We start from the raw sequence: 24,880 nt of genomic DNA on the forward strand, positions 1-24,880 counted from the left end.
ACAAAGATGGGCTAAATCATACAGAAAACTAGTAACAAAATGGCAGAAGTTAAGTCCTCCTTTATCTATAATTACTGTGAATGTAAATGGATTAAACACGTGAGTCAAGAGGCTGAGAGTGGCAGATTGGGTTAAAAAAAAAAGACTCATCTATATGGTGTTGGCAAAGAATATTGAATATACCATGGACTGCCAAAAGAATGAACAAATCTGTCTTGGAAGAAGTACAGCCACAATGCTCCTTAGAAGCGAGAATAGCAAGACTTCACCTCACATGCTTTAGACATGTTATTGGGAGGGGACCAGTCCCTGGAGAAGGACATCATGTGTAGTAAAGTAGAGGGTCAGCGAAAAAGAGGAAGACACAGTGGCTGCAAAAATGGGCTCAAGCATAAGAATTGTGAGGATGGCGCAGGACGGGGCAGTGTTTCATTCTGTTGTACATAGGGCTGTTGTGAGTCAGAACTGACTCGGCAGTACCTAATAACAACAAGAACAACATATGCTGTCTACAAGAGACATGTCTTAGGCACAAAGGCACAAAAAGGTGAAGGCGAATTGGAAAATTTTGTCGAGAGGGGCTGGGCTGCTCCCCTCACAAAGCGCAGATGTCAGCCTTGTGATCTTGATACAGTTTCTACATTTCCTCCTTTGGCCTGGGCAGAGTTCAGTTTGGGTTCCTTCCTTCTTCAGTGGTCCAACTCCAAGCAGAAGATGCCATGTCTAGAGAGAGGGAAGCAGTCTCAGCCCAGCCTTGCAGTGGGGATGTGAATGGCAGCTGGGATGACCAAACAGGGGCTGCTGTTTGGGCTATTGTGTGTCACACTGACCTGGCCAGGTATGTGGACACAGCCAGGGGCAAGCTCTTCCTGGCCTTCTGATGCCTTATTACCTCCTGCAATGCTCAGAGAGAAACCATGAGCCCTGAAGAACACCATATGGTTTTGTGATGTCACCTCTGGAATGTTCTGAGTGTTTGGATGACCAACTTCTGCAGCAGACCTATACCTGGCACCTCACACTGGTATGCCTTTTTTACCTGAGATAGAAATAATAATCTTAGACAAGGATGTAGGTATGACTGTCTCTGCTTCAAAGACACCCAGAAGGCTTTCACATCAGCTAAAACATCTGTCTTAATTTCTGTTCAGAGACTGATGAACATCTTACCAGATATCATCCACACATTCTTTTAGACTTGGGTTTTCATAATGTCCATGATGGCCCAGAGGGGAATAAAGAAGTAGGAAGTGTTGTTTTTCCAGTGCCCAACTGAGGCCCAGAGAATGAGCTGGGAAGCAGAAATCTTATTTTCTCTTTTCCACAGAACTCCTGGCCAAATTTTACAAGGAACAGAGATACCAGATCTGAAAACGTAGAAATTCCAATCAGTGTGGTTCTACTTCAGGTAGGGATTGTGACAGAAGGGTGTAACCGCCACATTAGTCAGACTAATCCTCCTCTTTCCAAACTCTAGCATGACGTCTCGGAACAAGTAGAGGAGGCAGGGCCTCAGATTCCAGTTCCGGGTTGGTTGCCGACCAGCTATATGTCTGGGAGAGGCAACTTTGCTACTCTGGGACTTGGATTTCTCTTCCCTCACTTGAAGGGGTTGGGCTAGATCATTCCCTAAGACTTTCCAGTTCTAACATATCAAGTTTCTACAATTCTCTGAAACGACCCGACCTTCTCAAAACGAGATCTTTTGGCACTAGCCGTTGTGCAACCAGTCTGGATTTCTGGGGGCAGAAATAGGACTAGGTCTTGGAATCAAAAGTATGCAAGCAAATCCATTAGAAGGCCTAGTATACAGACCAAGGGATACAAGACTATTTGGAGGTGTCAAGAGAATTAAGCCCAAAGAAGTAAAAAAAATAATAAAAAATTTTTACTTCTTTTTATGTATCAAAGAAGGAGCTCTGGTGGTACGATGGTTAAGTGCTTGGCTGCTAACAGGAAGGTCAGTGGTCTAAACCCACCAGCAGTTCCACAGGAGAAAAGATCTGGTATCTGCTCCTGTAAAGATTACAGCCTAGTGAACCAGATGGGGCTGTTCTACCGTGTCCTAGAGGGTCACTATCAATCAGTTGATTTGACAGCACATAGCAACACCAATGTATCAAAGAGGAGTCCCTGGGTGGTGAAAATGGTTAAGTGCTCGGCTGTTAACTGCAAAGTTGAACGTTCGAATGCATACAGAGGCACCTTAGAAGAAAAGTCTGGCCATCTACTTCCAAAAAATCAGCCACTGGAAACACCATGGAGCATGTTTCTACTCTGACACACGTAGGGTCTGCATGAGTTGGAATCAACTCAACGGCAACTGGTTTTTATGTACCAAAGACAGAGGGCTTAGGAGAGATTGGCATGCTTTTATGATAGGGATTCAGGCAGAGGTCAATGAATTGGTAAAGTCCTGACAGGCTTGGAATACCCAGATTTCCTCCTGCTGTTTCCTTGGTGGGGTCCTGATTGGATTCCTACTGCTGCTATGTCACAAAGGGGCAGACTTACTTCTCCAGAGTCACTTAAGGCCCTGTTTGAAGACTATGGACGGGCAGCCAGAGGGGCTGAAATGTAGGGTGGAGGAGTCAAATGCAGAGGTAACGATCTGAAAGCTCTGTCCAGGGATGTGTACGAGGAGGCTCGATTGCCAGTGGGCATTCCATATTATTTTTATTTTCCTAAAGTTTTTTCTTAAGAATTTTCAGGAGAAGTACATGATTAGAAAGAAAACCTTTAGCATTCTTTGGGGTCGACTCTGACTCATGGTGACCCTATGTGTGTCAGAATAGAACTGTGCTCGATAAAGTTTTCAGTGGCTGATTTTTGGGAATTAGATTGCCAGGTCTTTCTTCCAAGGTGGCTCTGGGTAGACTTGAACTGCCGACGTTTTGGTGAGTAGTTGAGCTTATTACTTGTTTGGAGCACTCTGGGACTCCCATTCTTCCTATAAACCAAAGAACCAATCTCATTGCCATCACATTACAGCGTAGAGCTGAGGTCCACAGGATTTTGTTGGCTGTTATCTTTACGGAAGTAGATCTCCAGGCCTTTCTTCTGTGATGCCTCTGGGTGGGTTCAAACTGCCAACCTTTGGGTTAGTAGTTGAGTGTAAACGATTTGCACCACCCAGGGACCACCTCCATTCTTTATAAGTTGTTGTTGTTTGTACATGGCGGAGGTTATTTTTACAATCTAGGCAATATGTTCAGCAAGAGGGAAAAATACAGGACAAGAAAACATTCTGGATATTTTTTTTTTTTTATTAACTTTTATTGAGCTTCAAGTGAACGTTTACAAATCAAGTCAGTCTGTCACATATAGGTTAATATACATCTTACTCCTTACTCCCACTTGCTCTCCCCCTAATGAGTCAGCCCTTCCAGTCTCTCCTTTCGTGAAAACTTTGCCAGCCTCCAACTCTCTCTGTCCTCCCATCCCCACTCCAGACAGGAGATGCCAACACAGTCTCAAGTGTCCACCTGATATAATTAGCTCACTCTTCATCAGCATCTCTCTCCCACCCACTGTCCAGTTCCTTTCATGTCTGATGAATTGTCTTCGGGGATGGTTCCCGTCCTTTGCCAACAGAAGGTTTGGGGACCATGACCGCCGGGATTCCTCTAGTCACATCCAGACCATTAAGTATGGTCTTTTTATGAGAATTTGGGGTCTGCATCCCACTGATCTCCTGCTCCCTCAGGGGTTCTCTATTGTGCTCCCTGTGAGGGCAGTCATCGATTGTGGCCGGGCACCAACTAGTACTTCTGGTCTCAGGATGATGTAGGTCTCTGGTTCATGTGGCCCGTTCTGTCTCTTGGGCTCTTAGTTGTCGTGTGACCTTGATGTTCTTCATTCTCCTTTGCTCCACGTGGGTTGAGACCAATTGATGCATCTTAGATGGCCGCTTGTTAGCATTTAAGACCACATTTCAAAGTGGGATGCAGAATGTTTTCATAATAGAATTATTTTGCCAATTGACTTAGAAGTCCCATTAAACCATGGTTCCCAAACCCCCGCCCTTGCTCCGCTGACCTTTGAAGTATTCAGTTTATCCTGGAAACTTCTTTGCTTTTGGTCCAGTCCTGTCCAGTTGAGCTGACCTTCCATGTATTGAGTGTTGTCCTTCCCTTCACCTAAAGCAGTTCGTATCTACTAATTAATCAGTAAAAAACCCTCTCCCTCCCTCCCCTCCTCGTAACCACAAAAGTATGTGTTCTTCTCAGTTTATACTATTTCTCAAGATCTTATAATAGTGGTCTTAAACAATATTTGTCCTTTTGCCTCTGACTGATTTCGCTCAGTATAATGACTTCCAGGTTCCTCCATGTTATGAAATGTTTCACAGATTCGTCACTGTTCTTTATTGATGCGTAGTATTCCATTGCGTGAATATACCACAATTTATTTACCCATTCATCTGTTGATGGACACCTTGGTTGCTTCCAGCTTTTTGCTATTGTAAACAGAGCTGCAATAAACATGGGTGTGCATATATCTGTTTGTGTGAAGGCTCTTGTTTTTCTAGGGTATATTCCGAAGAGTGGGATTTCTGGCTTGTATGGTAGATCTATTTCTAACTGTTTAAGATAACGCCAGATAGATTTCCAAAGTGGTTGTACCATTTTACATTCCCACCAGCAGTGTATGAGTTCCAGGCTCTCCGCAGCCTCTCCAACATTTATTATTTTGTGTTTTTTGGATTAATGCCAGCCTTGTTGGAGTGAGATGGAATCTCATCGTAGTTCTAATCTGCATTTCTCTAATGGCTAATGACGGAGAGCATTTTCTCATGTATCTGTTAGCTGCCTGAATATCTTCTTTAGTGAAATGTGTGTTCATATCCTTTGCCCACTTCTTGATTGGGTTGTTTGGCTTTTTGTGGTTGAGTTTTGACAGAATCATATAGATTTTAGAGATCAGGCGCTGGTCGGAGATGTCATAGCTGAAAATTCTTTCCCAGTCTGTAGGTGGTCTTTTTACTCTTTTGGTGAAGTCTTTAGATGAGCATAGGTGTTTGATTTTTAGGAGCTCCCAGTTATCTGGTTTCTCTTCGTCATTTTTGGTAATGTTTTGTATCCTGTTTATGCCTTGTATTAGGGCTCCTAGGGTTGTCCCTATTTTTTCTTCCATGATCTTTATCGTTTTAGTCTTTATGTTTAGGTCTTTGATACACTTGGAGTTAGTTTTTGTGCATGGTGTGAGATATGGGTCCTGTTTCATTCCTTTGCAAATGGATATCCAGCTATGCCAGCACCATTTGTTAAAAAGACTATCTTTTCCCCAATTAACTGACACTGGGCCTTTGTCAAATATCAGCTGCTCATACGTGGATGGATTTATATCTGGGTTCTCAATTCTGTTCCACTGGTCTATGTGCCTGTTGTTGTACCAGTACCAGGCTCTTTTGACTACTGTGGCTGTATAGTAGCTTCTGAAATCAGGTAGAGTGAGGCCTCCCACTTTCTTCTTCTTTTTCAGTAATGCTTTACTTATCCGAGGCTTCTTTCCCTTCCATATGAAATTGGTGATTTGTTTCTCTATCACCTTAAAAAATGGCATTGGAATTTGGATCAGAAGTGCATTGTATGTATAGATGGCTTTTGGTAGAATAGACATTTTTACTATGTTAAGTCTTCCTATCCATGAGCAAGGTATGTTTTTCCACTTAAGTAGGTCCTTCTGAATTTCTTGTAGTAGAGCTTTGTAGTTTTCTTTGTATAGGTGTTTTACATCCTTGGTAAGATTTATTCCTAAGTATTTTATCTTCTTGGGGGCTACTGTGAATGGTATTGATTTGGTGATTTCCTCTTCGATGTTCTTTTTGTTGATGTAGAGGAATCCAAGTGATTTTTGTGTGTTTATGTTATAACCTGAGACTCTGCCAAACTCTTCTTTTAGTTTCAGTAGTTTTCTGGAGGATTCCTTAGGGTTTTCTGTGTATAAGATCATGTCACCTGCAAATAGAGATAATTTTACTTCCTCCTTGCCAATCCGGATGCCCTTTATTTCTTTGTCTAGCCTAATTGCCCTGGCTAGGACTTCCAGCACGATGTTGAATAAGAGGGGTGATAAAGGGCATCCTTGTCTGGTTCCCGTTCTCAAGGGAAATGCTTTCAGGCTCTCTCCATTTGGAGTGATGTTGGCTGTTGGCTTTGCATAGATGCCCTTTATTATGTTGAGGAATTTTCCTTCAATTCCTATTTTGGTGAGAGTTTCTATCATGAATGGGTGTTGGACTTTGTCAAATGCCTTTTCTGCATCAATTGATAAGATCATGTGGTTTTTGTCTTTTGTTTTATTTATATGGTGGATTACATTAATGGTTTTTCTGATATTAAACCAGCCTAGCATACCTGGTATAAATCCCACTTGATCATGGTGAATTATTTTTTTGATATGTTGTTGAATTCTATTGGCTAGAATTTTGTTGAGGATTTTTGCATCCACGTTCATGAGGGATATAGGTCTGTAATTTTCTTTTTTTTGTAATGTCTTTACATGGTTTTGGTATCAGGGAGATGGTGGCTTCATAGAATGAGTTGGGTAGTATTCCGTCATTTTCTATGCTTTGAAATACCTTTAGTAGTAGTGGTGTTAACTCTTCTCTGAAAGTTTGGTAGAACTCTGCAGTGAAGCCATCCGGGCCAGGGCTTTTTTTTGTTGGGAGTTTTTTGATTACCGTTTCAATCTCTTTTGTTGTTATGGGTCTATTTAGTTGTTCTACTTCTGAATGTGTTAGTTTAGGTAGGTAGTGTTTTTCCAGGAATTCATCCATTTCTTCTAGGTTTGCAAATTTGTTAGAGTACAATTTTTCGTAATAATCTGATATGATTCTTTTAATTTCAGTTGGGTCTGTTGTGATGTGGCCCTTCTCGTTTCTTATTCAGGTTATTTGTTTCCTTTCCTGTATTTCTTTAGTCAGTCTAGCCAATGGTTTATCAATTTTGTTAATTTTTTCAAAGAACCAGCTTTTGGCTTTGTTAATTCTTTCAATTGTTTTTCTGTTCTCTATTTCATTTAGTTCAGCTCTAATTTTTATTATTTGTTTTCTTCTGGTGCCTGATGGATTCTTTTGTTGCTCACTTTCTATTTGTTCAAGTTGTAGGGACAGTTCTCTGATTTTGGCTCTTTCTTCTGTTTGTATGTGTGCATTTATCGATATAAATTGGCCTCTGAGCACTGCTTTTGCTGTGTCCCAGAGGTTTTGATAGGAAGTATTTTCATTCTCGTTGCATTCTATGAATTTCCTTATTCTCTCCTTGATGTCTTCTATAACCCAGTCTTTTTTCATGAGGGTATTGTTCAGTTTCCAAGTATTTGATTTCTTTTCCCTAGTTTTTCTGTTATTGATTTCTACTTTTATGGCCTTGTGGTCTGAGAAGATGCTTTGTAATATTTTGATGTTTTGGATTCTGCAAAGGTTTGTTTTATGACCTAATATGTGGTCTATTCTAGAGAATGTTCCATGTGCGCTAGGAAAAAAAGTATACTTTGCAGCAGTTGGGTGGAGAGTTCTGTATAAGTCAATGAGGTCAAGTTGGTTGATTGTTGTAATTAGGTCTTCCGTGTCTCTATTGAGCTTCTTACTGGATGCCCTGTCCTACTCCGAAAGTGGTGTGTTGAAGTCTCCTACTATAATTGTGGAGGTGTTTATCTCACTTTTCAGTTCTGTTAAAATTTGATTTATGTATCTTGCAGCCCTGTCATTGGGTGCATAAATATTTAATATGGTTATGTCTTCCTGATCAATTATCCCTTTTATCATTATGTAGTGTCCTTCTTTATCCTTTGTGGTGGATTTAAGTCTAAAGTCTATTTTGTCAGAAATTAATATTACTACCTCTCTTCTTTTTTGCTTATTGTTTGCTTGATATATTTTTTTCCATCCTTTGAGTTTTAGTTTGTTTGTGTCTCTAAGTCTAAGGTGTGTCTCTTATAGGCAGCATATAGACGGATCGTGTTTCTTTATCCAGTCGGAGACTCTCTGTCTCTTTATTCGTGCATTTAGTCCATTTACATTCAGCATAATTATAGATAAATAAGTGTTTCGCGTTGTCATTTTGATGCCTTTTTATGTGTGTTGTTGACAATTTCATTTTTCCACATACTTTTTTGTGCTGAGACGTTTTTCTTTGTAAATTGTGAGATCCTCATTTTCGTAGTGTTTGACTTTATATTTGTTGAGTCGTTAACGTTTTTCTTGGCTTTTATCTTGAGTTATGGAGTTGTTATACCTCTTTGTGGTTACCTTAGTATTTACCCCTATTTTTCTAAGTAAAAACCTAACTTGTATTGTTCTATATGGCCTTGTATCACTGTCCATATGGCAGTTCTATGCCACCTCTATTTAGTCCCTCGTTTTGATTGTTGTGATCTTTTACGTATTGACTTCAGTGGTTCCCTGTTATGAGCATTTTTTTTTAATTAATCTTAATTTGTTTTTGTGATTTCCCTATTTGAGTTGATATCAGGATGTTCTGTTTTGTGACCTTGTGTTGTGCTGGTATCTGATATTATGGTTTTCTGACCGAACAATATCCTTTAGCATTTCTTGTAGCTTTGGTTTGGTTTTTGCAAATTCTCTAAACTTGTGTTTATCTGTAAATATCTCAATTTCGCCTTCATATTTGAGAGAGAGTTTTGCTGGATATATGATCCTTGGCTGGCAGTTTTTCTCCTTCAGTGCTCTGTATATGTTGTCCCATTCCCTTCTTGCCTGCATGGTTTCTGCTGAGTAGTCTGAACTTATTCTTATTGATTCTCCCTTGAAGGAAACCTTTCTTTTTTCCCTGGCTGCTTTTAAAATTTTCTGTTTATCTTTGGTTTTGACAAGTTTGATGATAATATGTCTTGGTGTTTTTCTTTTTGGATCAATCTTAAATGGGGTTCGATGAGCATCTTGGATAGATATCCTTTCGTCTTTCATGATGTCAGGGAAGTTTTCTGTCAGGAGATCTTCAACTATTTTCTCTATGTTTTTGTCCTCCCTCCCTGTTCTGGGACTCCAATCACATGCAAGTTATCCTTCTTGATAGAGTCCCACATGATTCTTAGGGTTTCTTCATTTTTTTTAATTCTTTTATCTGATTTTTTTTCAGCTATGTTGGTGTTAATTCCCTGGTCCTCCAGATGTCCCAGTCTGGATTCTAATTGCTCGAGTCTGCTCCTCTGACTACCTATTGTGTTGTCTAATTCTGTAATTTTATTGTTAATCTTTTGGATTTCTACATGCTGTCTCTCTATGGATTCTTGCAACTTATTAATTTTTCCACTATGTTCTTGAATAATCTTTTTGAGTTCTTCAACTGTTTTATCAGTGTGTTCCTTGGCTTTTTCTGCAGTTTGCCTTATTTCGTTTCTGATGTCTTGAAGCATTCTGTAAATTAGTTTTTTATATTCTGTATCTGGCAATTCCAGGATTGTATCTTCATTTGGGAAAGATTTTGATTCTTTTGTTTGGGGGGTTGGAGAAGCTGTCATGGTCTGCTTCTTTATGTGGTTTGATATGGACTGCTGTCTCCGAGCCATCACTGGGAAACTAGTTTTTCCAGAAAATCCGCTAAAAAAAAAAATGCAGTCAGATCCCTATCAGAACTGCCTTTGGATTATAACCGCCACCTTGTTCCCTGTAAGGATGAAAGTCTGAGATTTGGATCATATATGCTTGGCTGTAGCTGGTTCTGTGTTTTTAGTCCAATTAGGGATGGATTTTTGGTCCCTGGGTTTTTTGTGGTTCCTTCTCTCAGGCCGAAAGAGTGGGTTAGGAAAAGGAAAAAAAAAAAGGGGCGGGGGAAGCAAAGCCGCCGCGGAGCTGTTCTCCCTCTGGCTCAGGAAATTCCAATGTTAATGAAGCCGCCTGGGGAGGGTGGGGGAGGGATCAGAGAGATAGGAGAGTAGCACCTCGGAATATAGCCAGAGTTGCTTGTCTTGCTTGGAATGACTATTTTATCTGAGATTCCCGACGGGCGTGTCGCCTACGTGTGCTGGCTGTGTGGAGATTGCCCCCGGGGATCTGGCCTGCTGAAGCCGTGGTCAGATCCTCCACTGCCAGTCCAACGCCCAGCGTCAAGGTTCCCCTGCTGGGCCGGTGCACTCCCGACTGCAAAATCAGTCGCTGCCTCCCAGGGACTTTTTGTCCCACCAGCCGGGTCGCCGCACCGCCCTCGCGGACCGTCTGGGCCCCCTCCCGGGGTTAGTTCAGGGGAATGGAGCTGCTCCCCCATGCTTGCGCCATGAGAGCGCCCAGTCAAAAGCCCCGTGGCAAGATTCCCCGGCTGGGACGCTGCTCTCCCAGCTCCAAGACCAGTCACTGCGTCCCGGGGACTTTTCCCACCGGCTGAGTTGCCACGCCGCCTGTGCAAACCGGCTGGGCCGCCTCCCGGGGTGAGTTCAGGGGGGTAGGGCTGCGCCCCTTGTTTGCGCCGTCAGCTCCCCTGGGCCCTGACCTAAACCGGGCGCCAAGGTTACCTGACTGGGACGCCGGCTCCAGGCTCCAAAAACAATTGCTGCTTCCCCGTATTTGTTCGTTTTCCATCTCTAAATCTGTGTTTGTTGTTCAGGGTTCGTAGATTGTTATGTATGTGATCGATTCACTTTTTTTTCCGAGTCTTTGTTGCAAGAGGGATCCGAGGTAGTGTCTACCTAGTCCGCCATCTTGGCCCCGCCTCCTGGATATTTGTTTTTATATTATCCTTATAACTTTCTGGAGGAGCCCTGGTGGTGCAATGGTTAAGTGCTCAGCTGCTAACCAAAGGGTTGGTGATTTGAACCCACCAGCTGCTCCCTGGGAGAAAGATGTGGCAGTTTGCTTTGTAAAGATTTACAGCCTTGCAAACCCTATAGGGCAATTCTGCTCTGTCCTATAGGGTCGCTATGAGTCGAAATCGACTCGACAGCAACCAGTCTGTTTTTTTGGTGTTGGTATCACTTTGTAATGAACAGCCACTTCTCTATTTCAGCTCATGAAGCCTAGCCAGAATATAACCTTCTCCTGGTCCTCAGATGGGATGACTTGCCAAGGGGTTTCTACAGCTCAGGAACCCTGTGTTAAGTCTGATTCCACTTGAAATATGCACGTTGTTCATTTGGCCACTTTACCTCCAATGGGGGGCGCATTGTTCCTTTGGTCCCTTCACAGCTCACATAAATCAATCTTTGCACTGTTAAGACACAGGCAGAAGATTCCAGCCTGGGGGTGGGAATAAGGATTGGTCATGGGGTAGATGGGGGATTGGAAAGAGAGATTCTTCCCATCTACGCTTAGCTTGATGCCCCTTCCCCAGCTCCCAGAAACAGGCCCAGCAGTGGGAGGAGAGAAGGAGAACGTGAGTGGAGAGTGGCTAAGAAGGCTCGGGCTTGTTCTGGAGCTGCTCACTTCCTTTGCTGCATGACCTGGGGGTACTGCTGGGTCTGGGGTGGAAGGCACATGGAGGGAAAGGATGCCTGCTGTCTGGGTACATGTGCCCTAGATGGACAGGTAGCGGCCTCGTGGGTATACGTGACAAGAGGGCATAAACCATACTCTATGTTCAGACACCTTTTGGAAATGCTGTAGGTGGGAGCTATGGGGGAGGGGTTTGAGCATCTATAACTGTAGATAAACTGAACCTTGGTGGCGCAGTGGTTAAGAGCTGGGCTGCTAACCAAACGTTGGCCGTTCAGATCCACCAGATGCTCCTTGGAAGCCCTATGGGGCAGTTCTACTCTGTCCTGTAGCATCACTACGAGTCAGAATTGACTCAACAGTGCATGACAACAATCTTTACAGAAGCAGATAGCCAGGACTTTCTTCTGTGACACCGCTGAGGGTTCGAACCACCAAGCTTTAGGTTAGCAGTGGAGGGCAAGCTGTTTGAGCCACCCAGGAACCTCAGTGTGGTGGCTATACCTCCCCAAAGTACTCTGAGCGTCTGTTCCAGAAAATGAGACAGCGCAAGGTTTAGGGGAGAGGACGATCTGGTAAACAAGAGGAGGTGGAAATATTGACTGAAGACTGATCATCAGATCATGTACCTGGCATGGGCCATGCAGGTGTGAAGTCGATGTCTTATAGGTATGGAAACTGGAAATCCCAGTAACCCCAGTAGTAATGGCAGAGCTGGAGTTAGGGGCTGGCACCCAGCTCAATGCCCATGGGCTGTGCTGTGCTGTGAGGCACTGAGGCAGGCCACAGGCAAAAGGATAATCCCAAGGTGTAGCAAGGTTCAGTTTATCTACAGCTGTAGATGCCCAAACCCCCTCCTCCGGCTCCTACCTAGAGCATCTCCAACAGGTGCTCAAAGCTGTGATCTACTTCCAGGAGACAACACCTCCTCTACCCGCACCTTAACTCTCATTCCTGAGCTTTCTGCAGGTATTTGCACAGGCTGCTTTATTCTAGAAAGGAAATGCTACAGCAGTTCCCAAAGTGCCTCTGGCCTCTCCGGCTCCCAACCACACGGGGTGTGTAAGCCTCCCCATTACACTGTAAATCTTCCAATTCACTGTTTGGATCACTCTTAGGTCTTTTCAAGTCTAATTGATTTCCAGTTTTTCTTCCTCACATTAAATACTAGTGTTGCTGATCTATTTCCCTCCGGCACATTAACTTGCAAGCCATTGCTTATTTCCTGCCCGAGCTAGCTGACCTCCTGGTTCCTTTCGTAGAAGATTCTGTTGTAATAGGCATTTTCCACATTGCCTTAATGAGAGCTATGTGTGAATTTCAGGAAGGCACTGTCTGTTCTTAGATCTTTGATGAAGGATCTGCACCAGGTCAGAACGAGCAGGGACAGGCCAGCCAGTGGCCCCTTCACCCCTGGGGTTGCCTTTCCTTCACGGTCCCCTTTGTCTGGCTTGTTCTTCAGAAGCTTTGGAATTCTGCTGACAGAGCTGTTTCTTTGCCAGTTTGAGTAACTGTTCGGAGGAAGATTTCAGGAGATGCTGTGTTAAATATTTAGCGAAAACTACCACATGTGATGTCTTCTTTATCCTCTTTGCTGCTAATATTTTAATTTTATCAAAATCAATCACATTTACCTTGGAATTATCCATTTGCTTGTTAGAATTTATTAAAACAAACATCGACTTTATCGTAATACTTGGGAGCTGAGTTAATTTTAAAATATAATAACGAAAGTCAGCCTTGTAATCTCGTCTGAAAGCTGATGGCATATTTGGCTTTTCCTCCCAGGATCCTGGGACTCTCGCTTCATGTGTCTTAAAGGCCCCTCGGATGGCTGAATGTTATCTGGTCTTGTTGTTGTTGTTGTTAGCTGCCATCTAGTTGGCCCCCAACTCATAGCAACCCCCAACTCATGGGGACCCCATGTACAAAACAACAACCCTGCCCAGTTCTGCACTATCACTGTAACGGGTTGGGGATTGGACCATTGTGATTCATAAGGTTTCATTGGCATATTTTCAGAAGTAGATTGCCAGGCCTGTCTTCCTAGTCTTAGTCTGGAAGCTCTACTGAAACCTGTTCGCCATCACAGCAACATGCAAGCCTCCAGTTGAGTGGTAACTGCACTTGAGGTGCATTGGCCGGGACTCAAACCTGAATCTACCACGTGCAAGGCGAGAAATCTACCACTGAACTATCAGTGCAACCCTCAATAATGTTGGCAAAATAGGTGTTTAAAAACCTTGGTCAATAGGATTGGACTTTCCTGGGTGCATTTGGCTATCTCTGGGCTATGGCAGCCACACTCGTCCAGGAGTAGAGAAAATTCAGTGCCTGTCAGCTAAGCCTGGCCTGTCACTGTCAGTCCCATCCACAAACTCTTTAGATGAGAGGCCACCAACCCCACAAAACTGCTCTCCAAAAGGTCCCACACAGAGAGATCTGTTACTTAGAAACCCTTTGGCACCAGAAAGTGACGTTTGTCTTATCACGTCCCCTTTACACTTTGACTCATCTCTTTCAACTGGCTTCTTCCCCCATGCTCTCCACTTAGAGACCAGCAACCTGACAGGGATGTACTGTCGTTGGTGACTATGAACATTTCCCTTCCAGGACACTCACATTTGATAAAAAGATGACAAGGAGGGGCCCTGCCTAATGCTAAGGAAGGGTTCAATCCAGAAGCTTTTGGCTGCTAACCAAAAGATCGGCAGTTCAATCTATTTCAATTGGCATAACATAGTTTACAAAGAAAATGTTCTACATTCTACTTTGGTGAGTAGCGTCTGGGATCTTAAAAGCCTGTGAGCGGCCACCTAGGGTACTCCACTGGTCTCAGCCCTTTGGGAGCAAAGGATGGTGAAGAAAACTAAAGATATAAGGGAAAGATTAGTCCAAAGAACTAATGGACCACATCTACCACGGCCTCCACAAGACTGAGTCCAGTACAACTAGATGGTGCCCGGCTACCATCACTGACTGCTCTGACAGGGATCACAATAGAGGGTCCTGGACAGAGCTGGAGAAAAATGTAAAACAAAACTCTAACTCAAAGAGAAAGACCAGACTTGCTGGCCTGACAGAGACTGGAGAAACCCTGAGAGTATGGCCCCCAGACACCATTTCACCTCAGTAATAAAGTCACTCCGGAAGTTCACTCTTCAGCCAAAGATTGGACAAGCCCATAAAACAAAACAAGACTAAAGGGGCACACCAGCCCAGGGCCAGGGACTAGAAGGCAGGAGGGAGCAGGAAAGCTGGTAATAGGGAGCTCAAGGTTGAGAAGGGAGAGTGTTGACATGTTGTGGGGTTGCTAACCAATGTCATAAAACAATACATGTACTGACTGTTTAATGAGAAACTAGTTCATCTAAAGTAAAATAAAAATTTTTTAAAAAAGATCGGCAGTTCAAACCCACCAGTCATCCTTGGAAACCTGTGGGGCAGTTCTACTCTGTCCTATGCAGTTGCTATAGTCAGAATTGACTCAGTGGCAATGGGTTTGGCTGTTTTTGGGGGTTGATGAGGGAGATGTCTGTGCCCAGGGCCCCTTGTGGGTCCCCAGCACTAATGCATCACTCTGTCACAATGTGAGCACATTGCTCCTTGAGGACAGAGTCTCTCAGTGACCTTTCTATGTTCCTTGATGGGACGCTGTTATGACCAGCTGCTGTTGAGTTGACTCCAACTCATGGCACCCCCACATTTGTCAGAGTAGAGCTGTGCTCCATAGGGTTTTCAGTGGTTGATTTCTTTGCAATAGATCGCCAGGCCTTTCTTCTGAGGCATCTCTGAGTGGATTCAAACTGCTGTTAACCATTTGCACTACCCAGGAACTCCTATGCGTCCCCTGGTCATTCATATCCCACTCCTGCATACCCTCACATTCCGTTCTTCCACAAAGAAGCCAATCTTCTTCTTTCCCACCTACTGGGTATTGTGCCCATATGCGAAGGCATTTCACAGAGACCAGGAAAGAGACAATCCTTTCCTTCATGGGTAACTTGGACCATGCTGGCATGTGCTCTGCCTCCCAGGTTGCTGGATCACTCAACAAGCTAGAAGTAGGGTTCCAGAAGCTTTCTGGAGTGTTCCGGAGGCTTTTTACTGGCCTAGACCTCGTGTCAGGGCTTGAGGACACCAAGGGAAGATTAGCTCAGCCTATGAAACCAACCCAGTGATACCACTGACTGAGAGACCAGTGAGGAGGAGCTGGCTTTAAACATGCCTAAGGAAGCTTGGGATCTTGTGTACGCATATGTTTTCTTAAGCTAGACACTCGCTTTTTGGAAAACCCTTTCAGAAAGAAATACATCTAGGAATCGCTGTAGCACTTTAGCCAGGAATGTTTAAACCCTAACAGTAAAGCCAACCATCTGTTTGGTCTTTATGACGGCTTACCCAGCATTTTCCTGTCCTCCCACAACAACCCCGTGAAGTAGGCAGAGCAGGTTATGTTGAGGCTCATTTTAGAGGTGACTTCCGAGATCTGCACACCCATTTGACGTGGCTCTGAATCGTCTTAGGTTGGAGGTTCAAGTCCTCTCAGAGGCACCTTGGAAGAAAGGCCTGGTGATCTACTTCTGAAAATTCAGCCACCGAAAGCCCTATGGAGCACACCGTTCTACTCTGACACACATGGGGCACCATGAGTCAGAACTGACTCAGTGGCACCTGGCACAGGTATCCTCAGTGGATTACAAGTGCAAGACAATGAACTGGATAACTCGCATGCTGTGTGCAGGGAGGCAGTTTCTTTTCAAAGAGTAGACAGACGAAGCTGGGGTTTGTGGAATTCACAGGGGGAAAACCCCGCTGTTATAGATCATGCATCGCAGCTCTGCACTGTAACTACTATTTCAAAGCTTTAAACATGAATTTAATTTGGCATAGCTTTACCAAATATGTTAAATATATTAAGACAAATGAAATTGCCAGTTTTGTAGGCCCCAACTGGTAGGGTATTAACGGTTTCGTCTAGGTCAGCCTCACAGGTCCTTCTCACCTTGCAGTACATTTTGGTTGATTAATTCATTGGCAAGAACTCTTTAAACCTCCACTGTATATGAAGTGTGTTGTTCTAATTCCCAGGGCTAGGAATGCCAAATAAATAAAAGACAGGTCACTGTCCTGAGAGAACAGCAAAGTATTCGGGGGGGGGGAAGAGAGAACAGAACATAAGAGAGCCATTGATATGTAATGATATCAACATGCAAAATAAAATATCTGGGAGTTGTGAAGTGCTAGAATTCACAGTGAGTGTGGAGTCAGATATCCTGGTTTTAAACCGTGACTCTGTCTCATTGCTGGCTATGTGATCTTGGACAGAGCCATGCCTTTTTCATGCTAGCTCTTTTTGGTAAGAATTATATATGAATACGTAAAGCAATTAGTGCATCATCTGGCACATAGTAGTTGCTCAGTAAATGCTATTTCCTTTTTCTTGTTTTAAACTGTCTTCCTCTAAGGAAACGTTAAGCAATGTTTTCTGAATGCAGAGTAATAACTCTTGCATGTCTGTAGCTCTTTATAGATAAACAAAGTGAATGTCACATATTTTATTTTTGAACTTTACAACCCTCTGAAGTAAGTAGGACAGATGTTCACAAGACTGTTGTGTACGGTTGCACAGGTGGTGCACTGCAATAATAGTTGTGAATGGCACCCTCTAGTGGTGAGCAGCATACAACCTGCACAACCATATGGGGTGGCTCTTTGAATCATGTTAGCAACCACATTTTCCAGATATGGAAACTGAGGCATAGAAATTCAGTGCTTTGTGCAGGGCACACAATCACACATGCAGAGTCAGGACTCCCTTCAGGTTTTACGATGCCCAGTCCTGTTCTCTGCACCACACCTGCATTAATGCTTGTTGTACTTTGACCTGCCTCATTTGCAACAAGAAATAATAGATGCCATTCACTGATTTTTCAGATTGATGGGAAGTTCCATGAGGGCAGGGTCAGAGCCCGTGGGACACAGCAGATGCCAAATTAGTCAGTCAATTCACTGACATAAATGTGGAGTAAGAATCAGCGAAAGAACCTTCAGAGTGGGAGTACAACGAGGGTGAGGTGTTTTCAGAAGGCCAAAAAGTTCTTTCCTTTGAGGACCAGGTCCAGTTAAGCCTGATCAGAATCAGTGAAATGCCACAAGAAAGAATTTGTCTTGGTTCAACATTTGCCCAGAGTTCAATCATGATTCTTGCTCTATCTGAAAATGCCTGTACTACTTAATTTTTCTTTTAAATCTTCTCGCTTTCAAAAGTGGAAAAGGTGCCCTTATTTTAGTCACATCTGAAGAATATCTGCAGGATTATAAAACCAGTTGCCGCCAAGTTAACTCCGACCCATGGCAACTCCACGTGTGTCAGCGTAGAGCTGCGATCCACAGGTTTTCAATGTGTGATTTTTCAGAAGTAGATCAACAGGCCTGTCTTCTAAAGCACCTGTGGGTGGATTCGAACCCCCAGTCTTTCAGTTAACAGCTAAGCGCATTAACTGTTTGTATCGCCTAGGGTGCATAACCATATAGAATTATGTACCGTAGAATTATGGCTTCTATAAAATAGGCATATTTTTCTAATACCCATTAAAATATATACAAGACTATTAAAAATTATCTAATTGTCCTAAGAAACAAAGTAATGAGGCAATACCGAATTCGGCCATCATTTTGGTTCTGTTTGTGAATAAGAGGAAAGACAGCAGGGCTTAGTAATAAGACTATTTGGCTTCCTGGTTAAGGAAGTAAAGGGGACCTATTAGTCCATCAACAGTTCCTGGATTAGGTGCTATGGGCACAAAGCAGAGAAGGCACAGGGTCTGCTTGGGGCACACTGGCCATTTAAGAATAGGAACAAGATGTCAACTAGGTGGCAAAAGAAGGTGCTGGCTGCCAAGGCTAGGGCCTCGGCGGTGCTAATTCACAAACGTGACTCCATTGGATCAGAGCAAGTTAGAACAAGAGGGCACTTAGAGATAAAGCCTCCAACCTTCACGTTACAGAAGCAGAAACCGAGGCCAGAGTAAGAGGATGTGACCAAGGTCACCTTCATAAGGAGTACAAGGACAAGGGCTCAAATGCCCAGACTGTCCACAGTGAGGGATCAGCCTACGGGGTAGGGTTTTATTTTAGTGCATTTCTGTTGAGGGGCCTCTGCTCAGGATGTGGATACAGGATAAAGGTAGCTGAATGGGATGACTGAAAGGTCATTTCAGCATAAATTGTTAGTGATTCCTCTTTGAGCACTTGGTTGGATCAAAAACAAAAGCTCTCTGAATCAAAGTAATAGTGAAAACCTTATGAGACCACTGGGGAAATCTGAACACTGACTCAGTATTTGGCAAATCTTACAAGGGTGCTAACAGGCTAAGCACTTGGCTCCTAACCAAAAGGTCAGCAGTTCAAACTCACCCAGTGGCTCCGAGGAAAAAAAGACCTGGTAATCTGCTCCTGTAAAGATTACAGTTTGGAAAACTCTATGGGGCTGTTCTACTCCGTCATACAGGGTAGCTTTGAGTCAGAAGAGGAGTCCTGGTGGCACAGTGGTTAGGTGCTCAGTTGCTAACCCAAAGATCAGAGATTCGAACCCACAAGCTGCTCCTAGGGAGAAAGGTGTGGCAGTCTGTTCCCATAAAGATTCCAAACCGAAAACCAAACACGCTGCCGTCGAGTCAATTCCAACTCATAGCAACCCTATAGGACAGAGTAGAACTGCTCCATAGAGTTTCCAAGGAGCGACTGGTAGATTCAAACTGCTGACCTTTTGGTTAGCAGCTATAGCATTTAACCACCTCGCCAGCAAGGTTTCCTCTACAAAGATCACAGCCTTGGAAACCCTATGGGGCAGTTCTACTCTGTCCTGTAGTGTCACTGTGGGTCAGAATCAACTCGGTATACCTAACAACAACAGTGGTAGTGGCTGTGTAAAAAAGATACACACTATTTATGGAGAAAATGACACCATGTCTGTGATTTGCTTTAAATATAATCCAGTGATGGGGGTGCAGTTGTGGGCTTGGGTGGTGGGTGAATGAAACAAGTTTGGCCTTGACTTGCTAATTGCTGAAGCTGGGTGATGGGTACATGGAATTTATCAGACTATTTGTTCTCCTTTTGTATGTTTAAAAAAATGTTTGGAATTTTCTATAATAAAAAGTTAAGAAAAAATATCTTGATCTCCAAGGTGCATTCAGTCCTTTGATAGTGCCGTGGTGATTTCCCCATGTGACAAGTTCAGGGAACCAGGCCAGGGCTTGTGTCTTAGTGAGTGACCTAGTGCTGGTTATTCAACTTGTCTGAGTTTCCGTTTCTCCATCTATAAAATGAGAATAATAACACATTTGAAGTCAGAGCTGTGAGGATGAAATGAACTGAGTAGGTGAAACGCTCAGCACAGCACCAGGGCTCGCTATTTTTTCCTCCCTTGCCTTTTCTGGGTTCGGGGCACTCTGTTGATTAAAACCACATTTTCCCACGATAATACTTTCTGGGGGGACAGTGGTTGTTTGGTGGTAGAATTCTCGTCTTCCATGCAGGAGACCCGGGTTCGATTCCCAGCCAATGTACCTCATGCACAGTCACTACCCATCTGTCAGTGGGGGCTTCCGTGTTGCTATGATGTTGAACAAGTTTCAGTGGAGCTTCCAGACTAAGACAGACTAGGAAGAAAGGCTTGATGATCTACTTCTGACAAACAGCCAATAAAAACTCCATGGGTCACAAAAGTCTGATCCTAAACCAGTCAAGGTGCTGGCGTGGGACTGGGGCAGCATTTCATTCCATTGTGCATGGGATCATCACCAGCCAGGGCTGACTAGATGACAGCTAATAATGACATTTTCTAGGGCCAGATCCTGCTGAGACAGAGCCCTGCACAGGTACCAGGGCAAACATGGACCTCTAAAGATTCACTCTTTATTCACTGGGCTAATCCTTCCCAGAAACTAGCATGAAGGGGCCTGAAACTTACAAGGAAAATGCTTGTCTGGACTATCAACTCTGATATGTGTTCATTCTGATCACAGACTCAGCCACAAGAGTCCATGTGCTTCCCCAATTCAGAAATGGAAAAACCAGGGAGGCTGAATTTATTTAAAGTAAATAAGGAGCTGATTGCAGAATGCCCTCCCGCCTTTGCTATCTGGAACGTTAAGCATATCCTTACAAAGCTAACGACACGCGCTTATTGCGAAGTTAATGGCTTATAACTGTGCCTTCTATTTATCTAACTCTTTTTTGGGCCTTAAAGAATCCTAACCAACTTTATACACCGTGTAATTCACGTATCTGTATACACACACACACATATATATAGATAATGCAGATAACTAACTTATTTCCCATCCTCTCTATCTGCAAAATTGGGAAATAACCTGAGAAATGAAGAATTGATATTTGGGGAGTATTTCAAATGTACTTGGATGGAATGCATTCGGTGTATTTAGAAGTAGCTATCATGATTAAAAAAAAATTTTTTTTATCATGATCTTATTTTTATTTAAATTCATTGCTCCAATTACCCCTCTTCTCCAGCGTACTTCCCACCTGTTTGCCACTTTTTGAATACATCTCAAAATTCTTCCATTAGTGAAATCTACTTTTCTTGATAACAGTATCTTACACTTCTACACCACTTGGCAGTTTTAAAAACACTTTTGCATTCCTTATCTCATTCAATCCTCACAACTGTGTTGTGAACTAAGCAGGGCATGTATATTATTACTTCCATTCTGCAGGCACATTTCACTGATTTTTAATGTTGGAGGGTGCCTTTGAGATCATGGTGTCTAACTTCCTCTCTTTTGCCGTTGTTAGTTGCAGTTGAGTTTTGACTCATAGTGACCCTCTGTGTGCTGAGCAAAACAGCTCCATAGGGTTTTCTAGGCTGTGACCTTTCTGAAGCAGATCGCCAGTCCTTTCTTCCGAGGTACCTCTGCATGGGGCAAGGAAGAATGGGGCAAAGGAGAAGGCTGCGCTGCCCAAAAGCACCGCCGTTTAGGACACAGCAATTAGGGTGCCATATGTGTGATTACACTACCCCTCAATTCATGTTGGGTTAGGATGCACACCAGGGGCTGGGGCAGCTTGAGGGCCAGTTTGTTCTTCTTTTGGATGACAGAAGTGTGCCAGAGCCGTGCTTAGTGCTTTCATGCACTGCCTCTTCTAATGCTAAAACTGTCTCTGTGAGCCAGGAGAGGAAGGTACAATTATCCCATTTTGCAAATGTGGACCCTGAAGCCCAGTGAGATCAAATATAACTTGTCTAAGTTCTGATCGGAGCCCCTGGGTGGTGAAAACAGCACAGCTGACTCCTAATCAAAAGGTTGGAGGTTTGAGTCCACTCGTGGTACCTTGGAAGAAGAGTCTGGTGACCTACTTCCAAAAAATCAGCCTTTGAAAACGTATGGAGAACAGTTCTACTCTGACACACAGGGGGTCACCATGAGTCTGTATCAACTCAACTGCAACTAGTTTGGTTAAGTTCTTCTAACTGGTAAGTGATGAGGCTCGGCCTCAAAATATTTGATTGGCTTTAAAGTCAGTGCCTTTGGGGTGCATCTCACTGTGATATACTTGTGTGTGAGGACCCCAGGAGGCCAAGTACAAGAGTGCCCACAGAGGCCAGGCCAAAACCAAATCAGTTGCCATCTAGTTGACTCCAAATCATGGCGACCCCATGTGTGTCAGAGTAGAACTGTGCTCCACAGGGTTTTCAATGGCTGTGATCTTCCAGAAGTATATCACGAGGCCTTTCTTCCAAGGCACCTTTGGGTGTATCCCAACCTCCAATCTTTCAGTTAGCAACTGAGTGCTTTGTTGAGCCACCCAGGCACTGCTGCCATTGTCACCTCTAGGAAGCATTCCACCTGCTCCCACTTTCTGGAAGCATCCCAGACTGGGCTACTTTGGTGTGTCAGCCAGCACTGGGCCTGTCAGTTCCTTCTTTAACGCTGGGCTTGTTCTCTCCCACAGAGGGGCACAGCCGAGCCGTTCCTGAGGCTCCACAACTTGTACACCACCCCGAGGTGCGCGCGACAGGCCGCCCTGCCCAGGGTGAGCCGCAGGGTCGTCAGCCAGCACTCGTACCCGCTGAACCGCTTCTCCTCCGTGCCCTTGGACGCCATGGAGCGCCCCACCTCCCAAGCCGACCTCGAGCTGGATTACAACCCTCCCCGCGTTCAGCTCAGCGACGAGATGTTCGTCTTTCAGGACGGCCGGTGGGTGAACGAGAACTGCCGCCTGCAGTCTCCTTACTTCTCGCCCTCCTCCTCCTTCCACCACAAGCTGCACCACAAGCGGCTGGCCAAGGAGTACCTGCTGCTGGAGGAGAACAAGTCCCTGCGCGAGGAGAACAAGGCGCTGAGGGAAGAGAACAAGACCATCCGCAAGGAGAACAAGATCCTGCAGGCCTTCTGGGAGGAGCACAAGGCCTCGCTGGGCCGCCAGGACAGCAGGACCTCCCCGCCGCCGCTGCACAAGGACAGCGCGGCCCCCGAGCCGGCGAAGAAGGACAACACGGCCCTGCAGGCGCTCCGCAGCCAGGAGAGCAGCACCCTGCAGCTCCTCCGCGAGGAGAACCGGGCCCTGCAGCAGCTGCTGGAGCAGAGAAAGGCCTACTGGGCCCAGACGGAGGACAAGGCAGTCCCTGCGGAGGACAGCAAGCCGGTGGCCTCGCCCCACGAGGAGCCCCACAGTGCCGGCCTGCTGCCCGACCAGGCCACGGGCCTCTCCTCCCCCTTCGAGGAGCCCAAAGGGCCCCCGAGTACGCAGGACGACTCCAAGACCCTCCGCGCCCTGCGCGAAATGGTCAACAAGCTGGTGAGCGCTTCCAGGGAGGAGGAGGCGAGCAAGGGCGGCGTGGGTCTGCAGGAGGCCGGCCAGTCCCTGCAGCTGCTGCGGGAGATGAACCAGGCGCTGCAGGCCCTGCGCGAGGAGAACCAGGCGCTGCAGGTCCTCCGCGAGGAGAACCGGCTGCTGCAGGAGGAGAACCGGGCGCTGCACGCGCTGCGCGAGGAGCACAGGCTCTGCCAGGAGGAGAACAAGGCCCTGTGGGAGAACAACAAGCTGAAGCTGCAGCAGAAGCTGGTCATCGACACGGTGACCGAGGTCACCGCGCGGATGGAGATGCTTATCGAGGAGCTGTACGCCTTCATGCCGGCCAAGAACAAGGACCTTAAGAAGCCCAGCCGCGTCTGAAGCCGCCAAGGCGCGCTGAGGCACCCAGCTTGGGGCAGGGAACGCTCCCAGAAAGACAATCTCCCGCCTTCCTTTCTTCTCCTCGCCCTTTCCCGCGAGTTCGCGCCTGTTGAAGAGCAGAATTAGTGGCTTCCCTAATCTCAGAGAAGTAATAAAGGCGTGAGGAGGCTGGGGCCAGCCAATGTCCCTGTACTTTGCATTTTTCCCCTCCCTCTTTTTTTTTTTTTTTTTTTATCTCCCTCATCTCTTCTTCCTCCTGCCTGCATTATTGTCTGTTTTCTCTTCCCCTTTCTCTGTCCTTTATCTTTTCCTCCTTCCCTCTTTCTCCTCCTAGCTTCCTTCCCTCTCATCATTTTCAGTTTCTGAGGCTGTGGGGTAGGAGTGGGCCTTTGCGAGAAGTCACTCCAGTCTCTCCAGGGTTTTTTAACTGTCGCTATTAACATTTTTTTATTACCATTTTAGGAGCCGCGGTGGCGAAGTGGTTAAGAGCTCAGCCGCTGCCTGGAAACCCTATGGGGCAGTTCTACTCTGTCCTGTAGGGTCACTATGGGTCGCAATCAACTCAGAGCATCTTTTTTTTTTTTTCTTCCTTATATTGACATTTTGGGCTGGGTAATTCTTTGTTGTGGGGGGGGGGCTGTCTTGTGCATTGTAGGCTAGTCAGCAGCATCCTTGGCCTCTACCCACTAGATAACATTAACAGCCACCCCAGTGCCAGCTGTGACACTCAAAATGTCTCCAGACATTGTCAAATGAGCCCCCTCCCCCGGGGGGTGCCAAATATCCTCCATCCCCATTGAGAAGCACTGTTCGAGGTTTCTCCTAGCATATTCCGTGAACTAGTCCTTGAAATGCTTTGAGAAAAACAAAGGCTTCCGTGGTTAAATAAACTGGAAAAATGCTGCCACAACCCCCTCTGCAGATTCACAGTCATTCCAACTTAAAAGGACTGAGAAACCTACAGTGAAGAAACCTGCTGATCTTTGATTACCCCATAATTGCCCAAATTTATTTGCTCTTGAAATCCCTTTTTATTTCACCCTTATGGAGTCCCTAGAAGTCCCTGGGTGGGGCAAGTGATTAAGCACTTCGCTGCTAACTGGAGGTTTCAATCCACCCAGAGGCACCTCAGAAGAAAGGCCTGGCCATCTACTTTCAAAAAATCAGCCATTGAAAACCTTATGGAGCAGAGTTCTACTCTGACACACGTGGTGGTACCATGAGTTGGAACTGATTCTACAGCAGCTGGTATTGACCATCCAGTTTGGGAAGGGCCGTTCTGCACTC

General features: G+C 45.0%; 1 protein-coding gene across 2 annotated transcripts; it reads left to right on the forward strand.

The window, feature by feature from the left end:
* The first annotated feature begins 837 nt into the window (after positions 1 to 837).
* On the forward strand, positions 838 to 23,699 carry CBY2 (chibby family member 2). Of its 2 annotated transcripts, XM_003412611.3 has the most exons (3): positions 838 to 1,024; positions 1,328 to 1,408; positions 22,370 to 23,699. In XM_003412611.3, exons 1-3 carry the CDS (start codon positions 950 to 952, stop codon positions 23,591 to 23,593), a joined length of 1,380 nt encoding a protein of 459 aa, XP_003412659.2. In that variant the 5' UTR covers positions 838 to 949; the 3' UTR covers positions 23,594 to 23,699. The 2 variants fall into 2 exon arrangements, with proteins under 2 accessions (XP_003412659.2, XP_010590910.2); XM_010592608.3 differs by lacking the exon at positions 1,328 to 1,408.
* The last annotated feature ends 1,181 nt before the right edge of the window (positions 23,700 to 24,880 follow it).

Source organism: Loxodonta africana, chromosome 17 (genome assembly GCF_030014295.1).
Source record: "Loxodonta africana isolate mLoxAfr1 chromosome 17, mLoxAfr1.hap2, whole genome shotgun sequence".
In the NCBI taxonomy this organism is placed as follows: domain Eukaryota; kingdom Metazoa; phylum Chordata; class Mammalia; order Proboscidea; family Elephantidae; genus Loxodonta; species Loxodonta africana.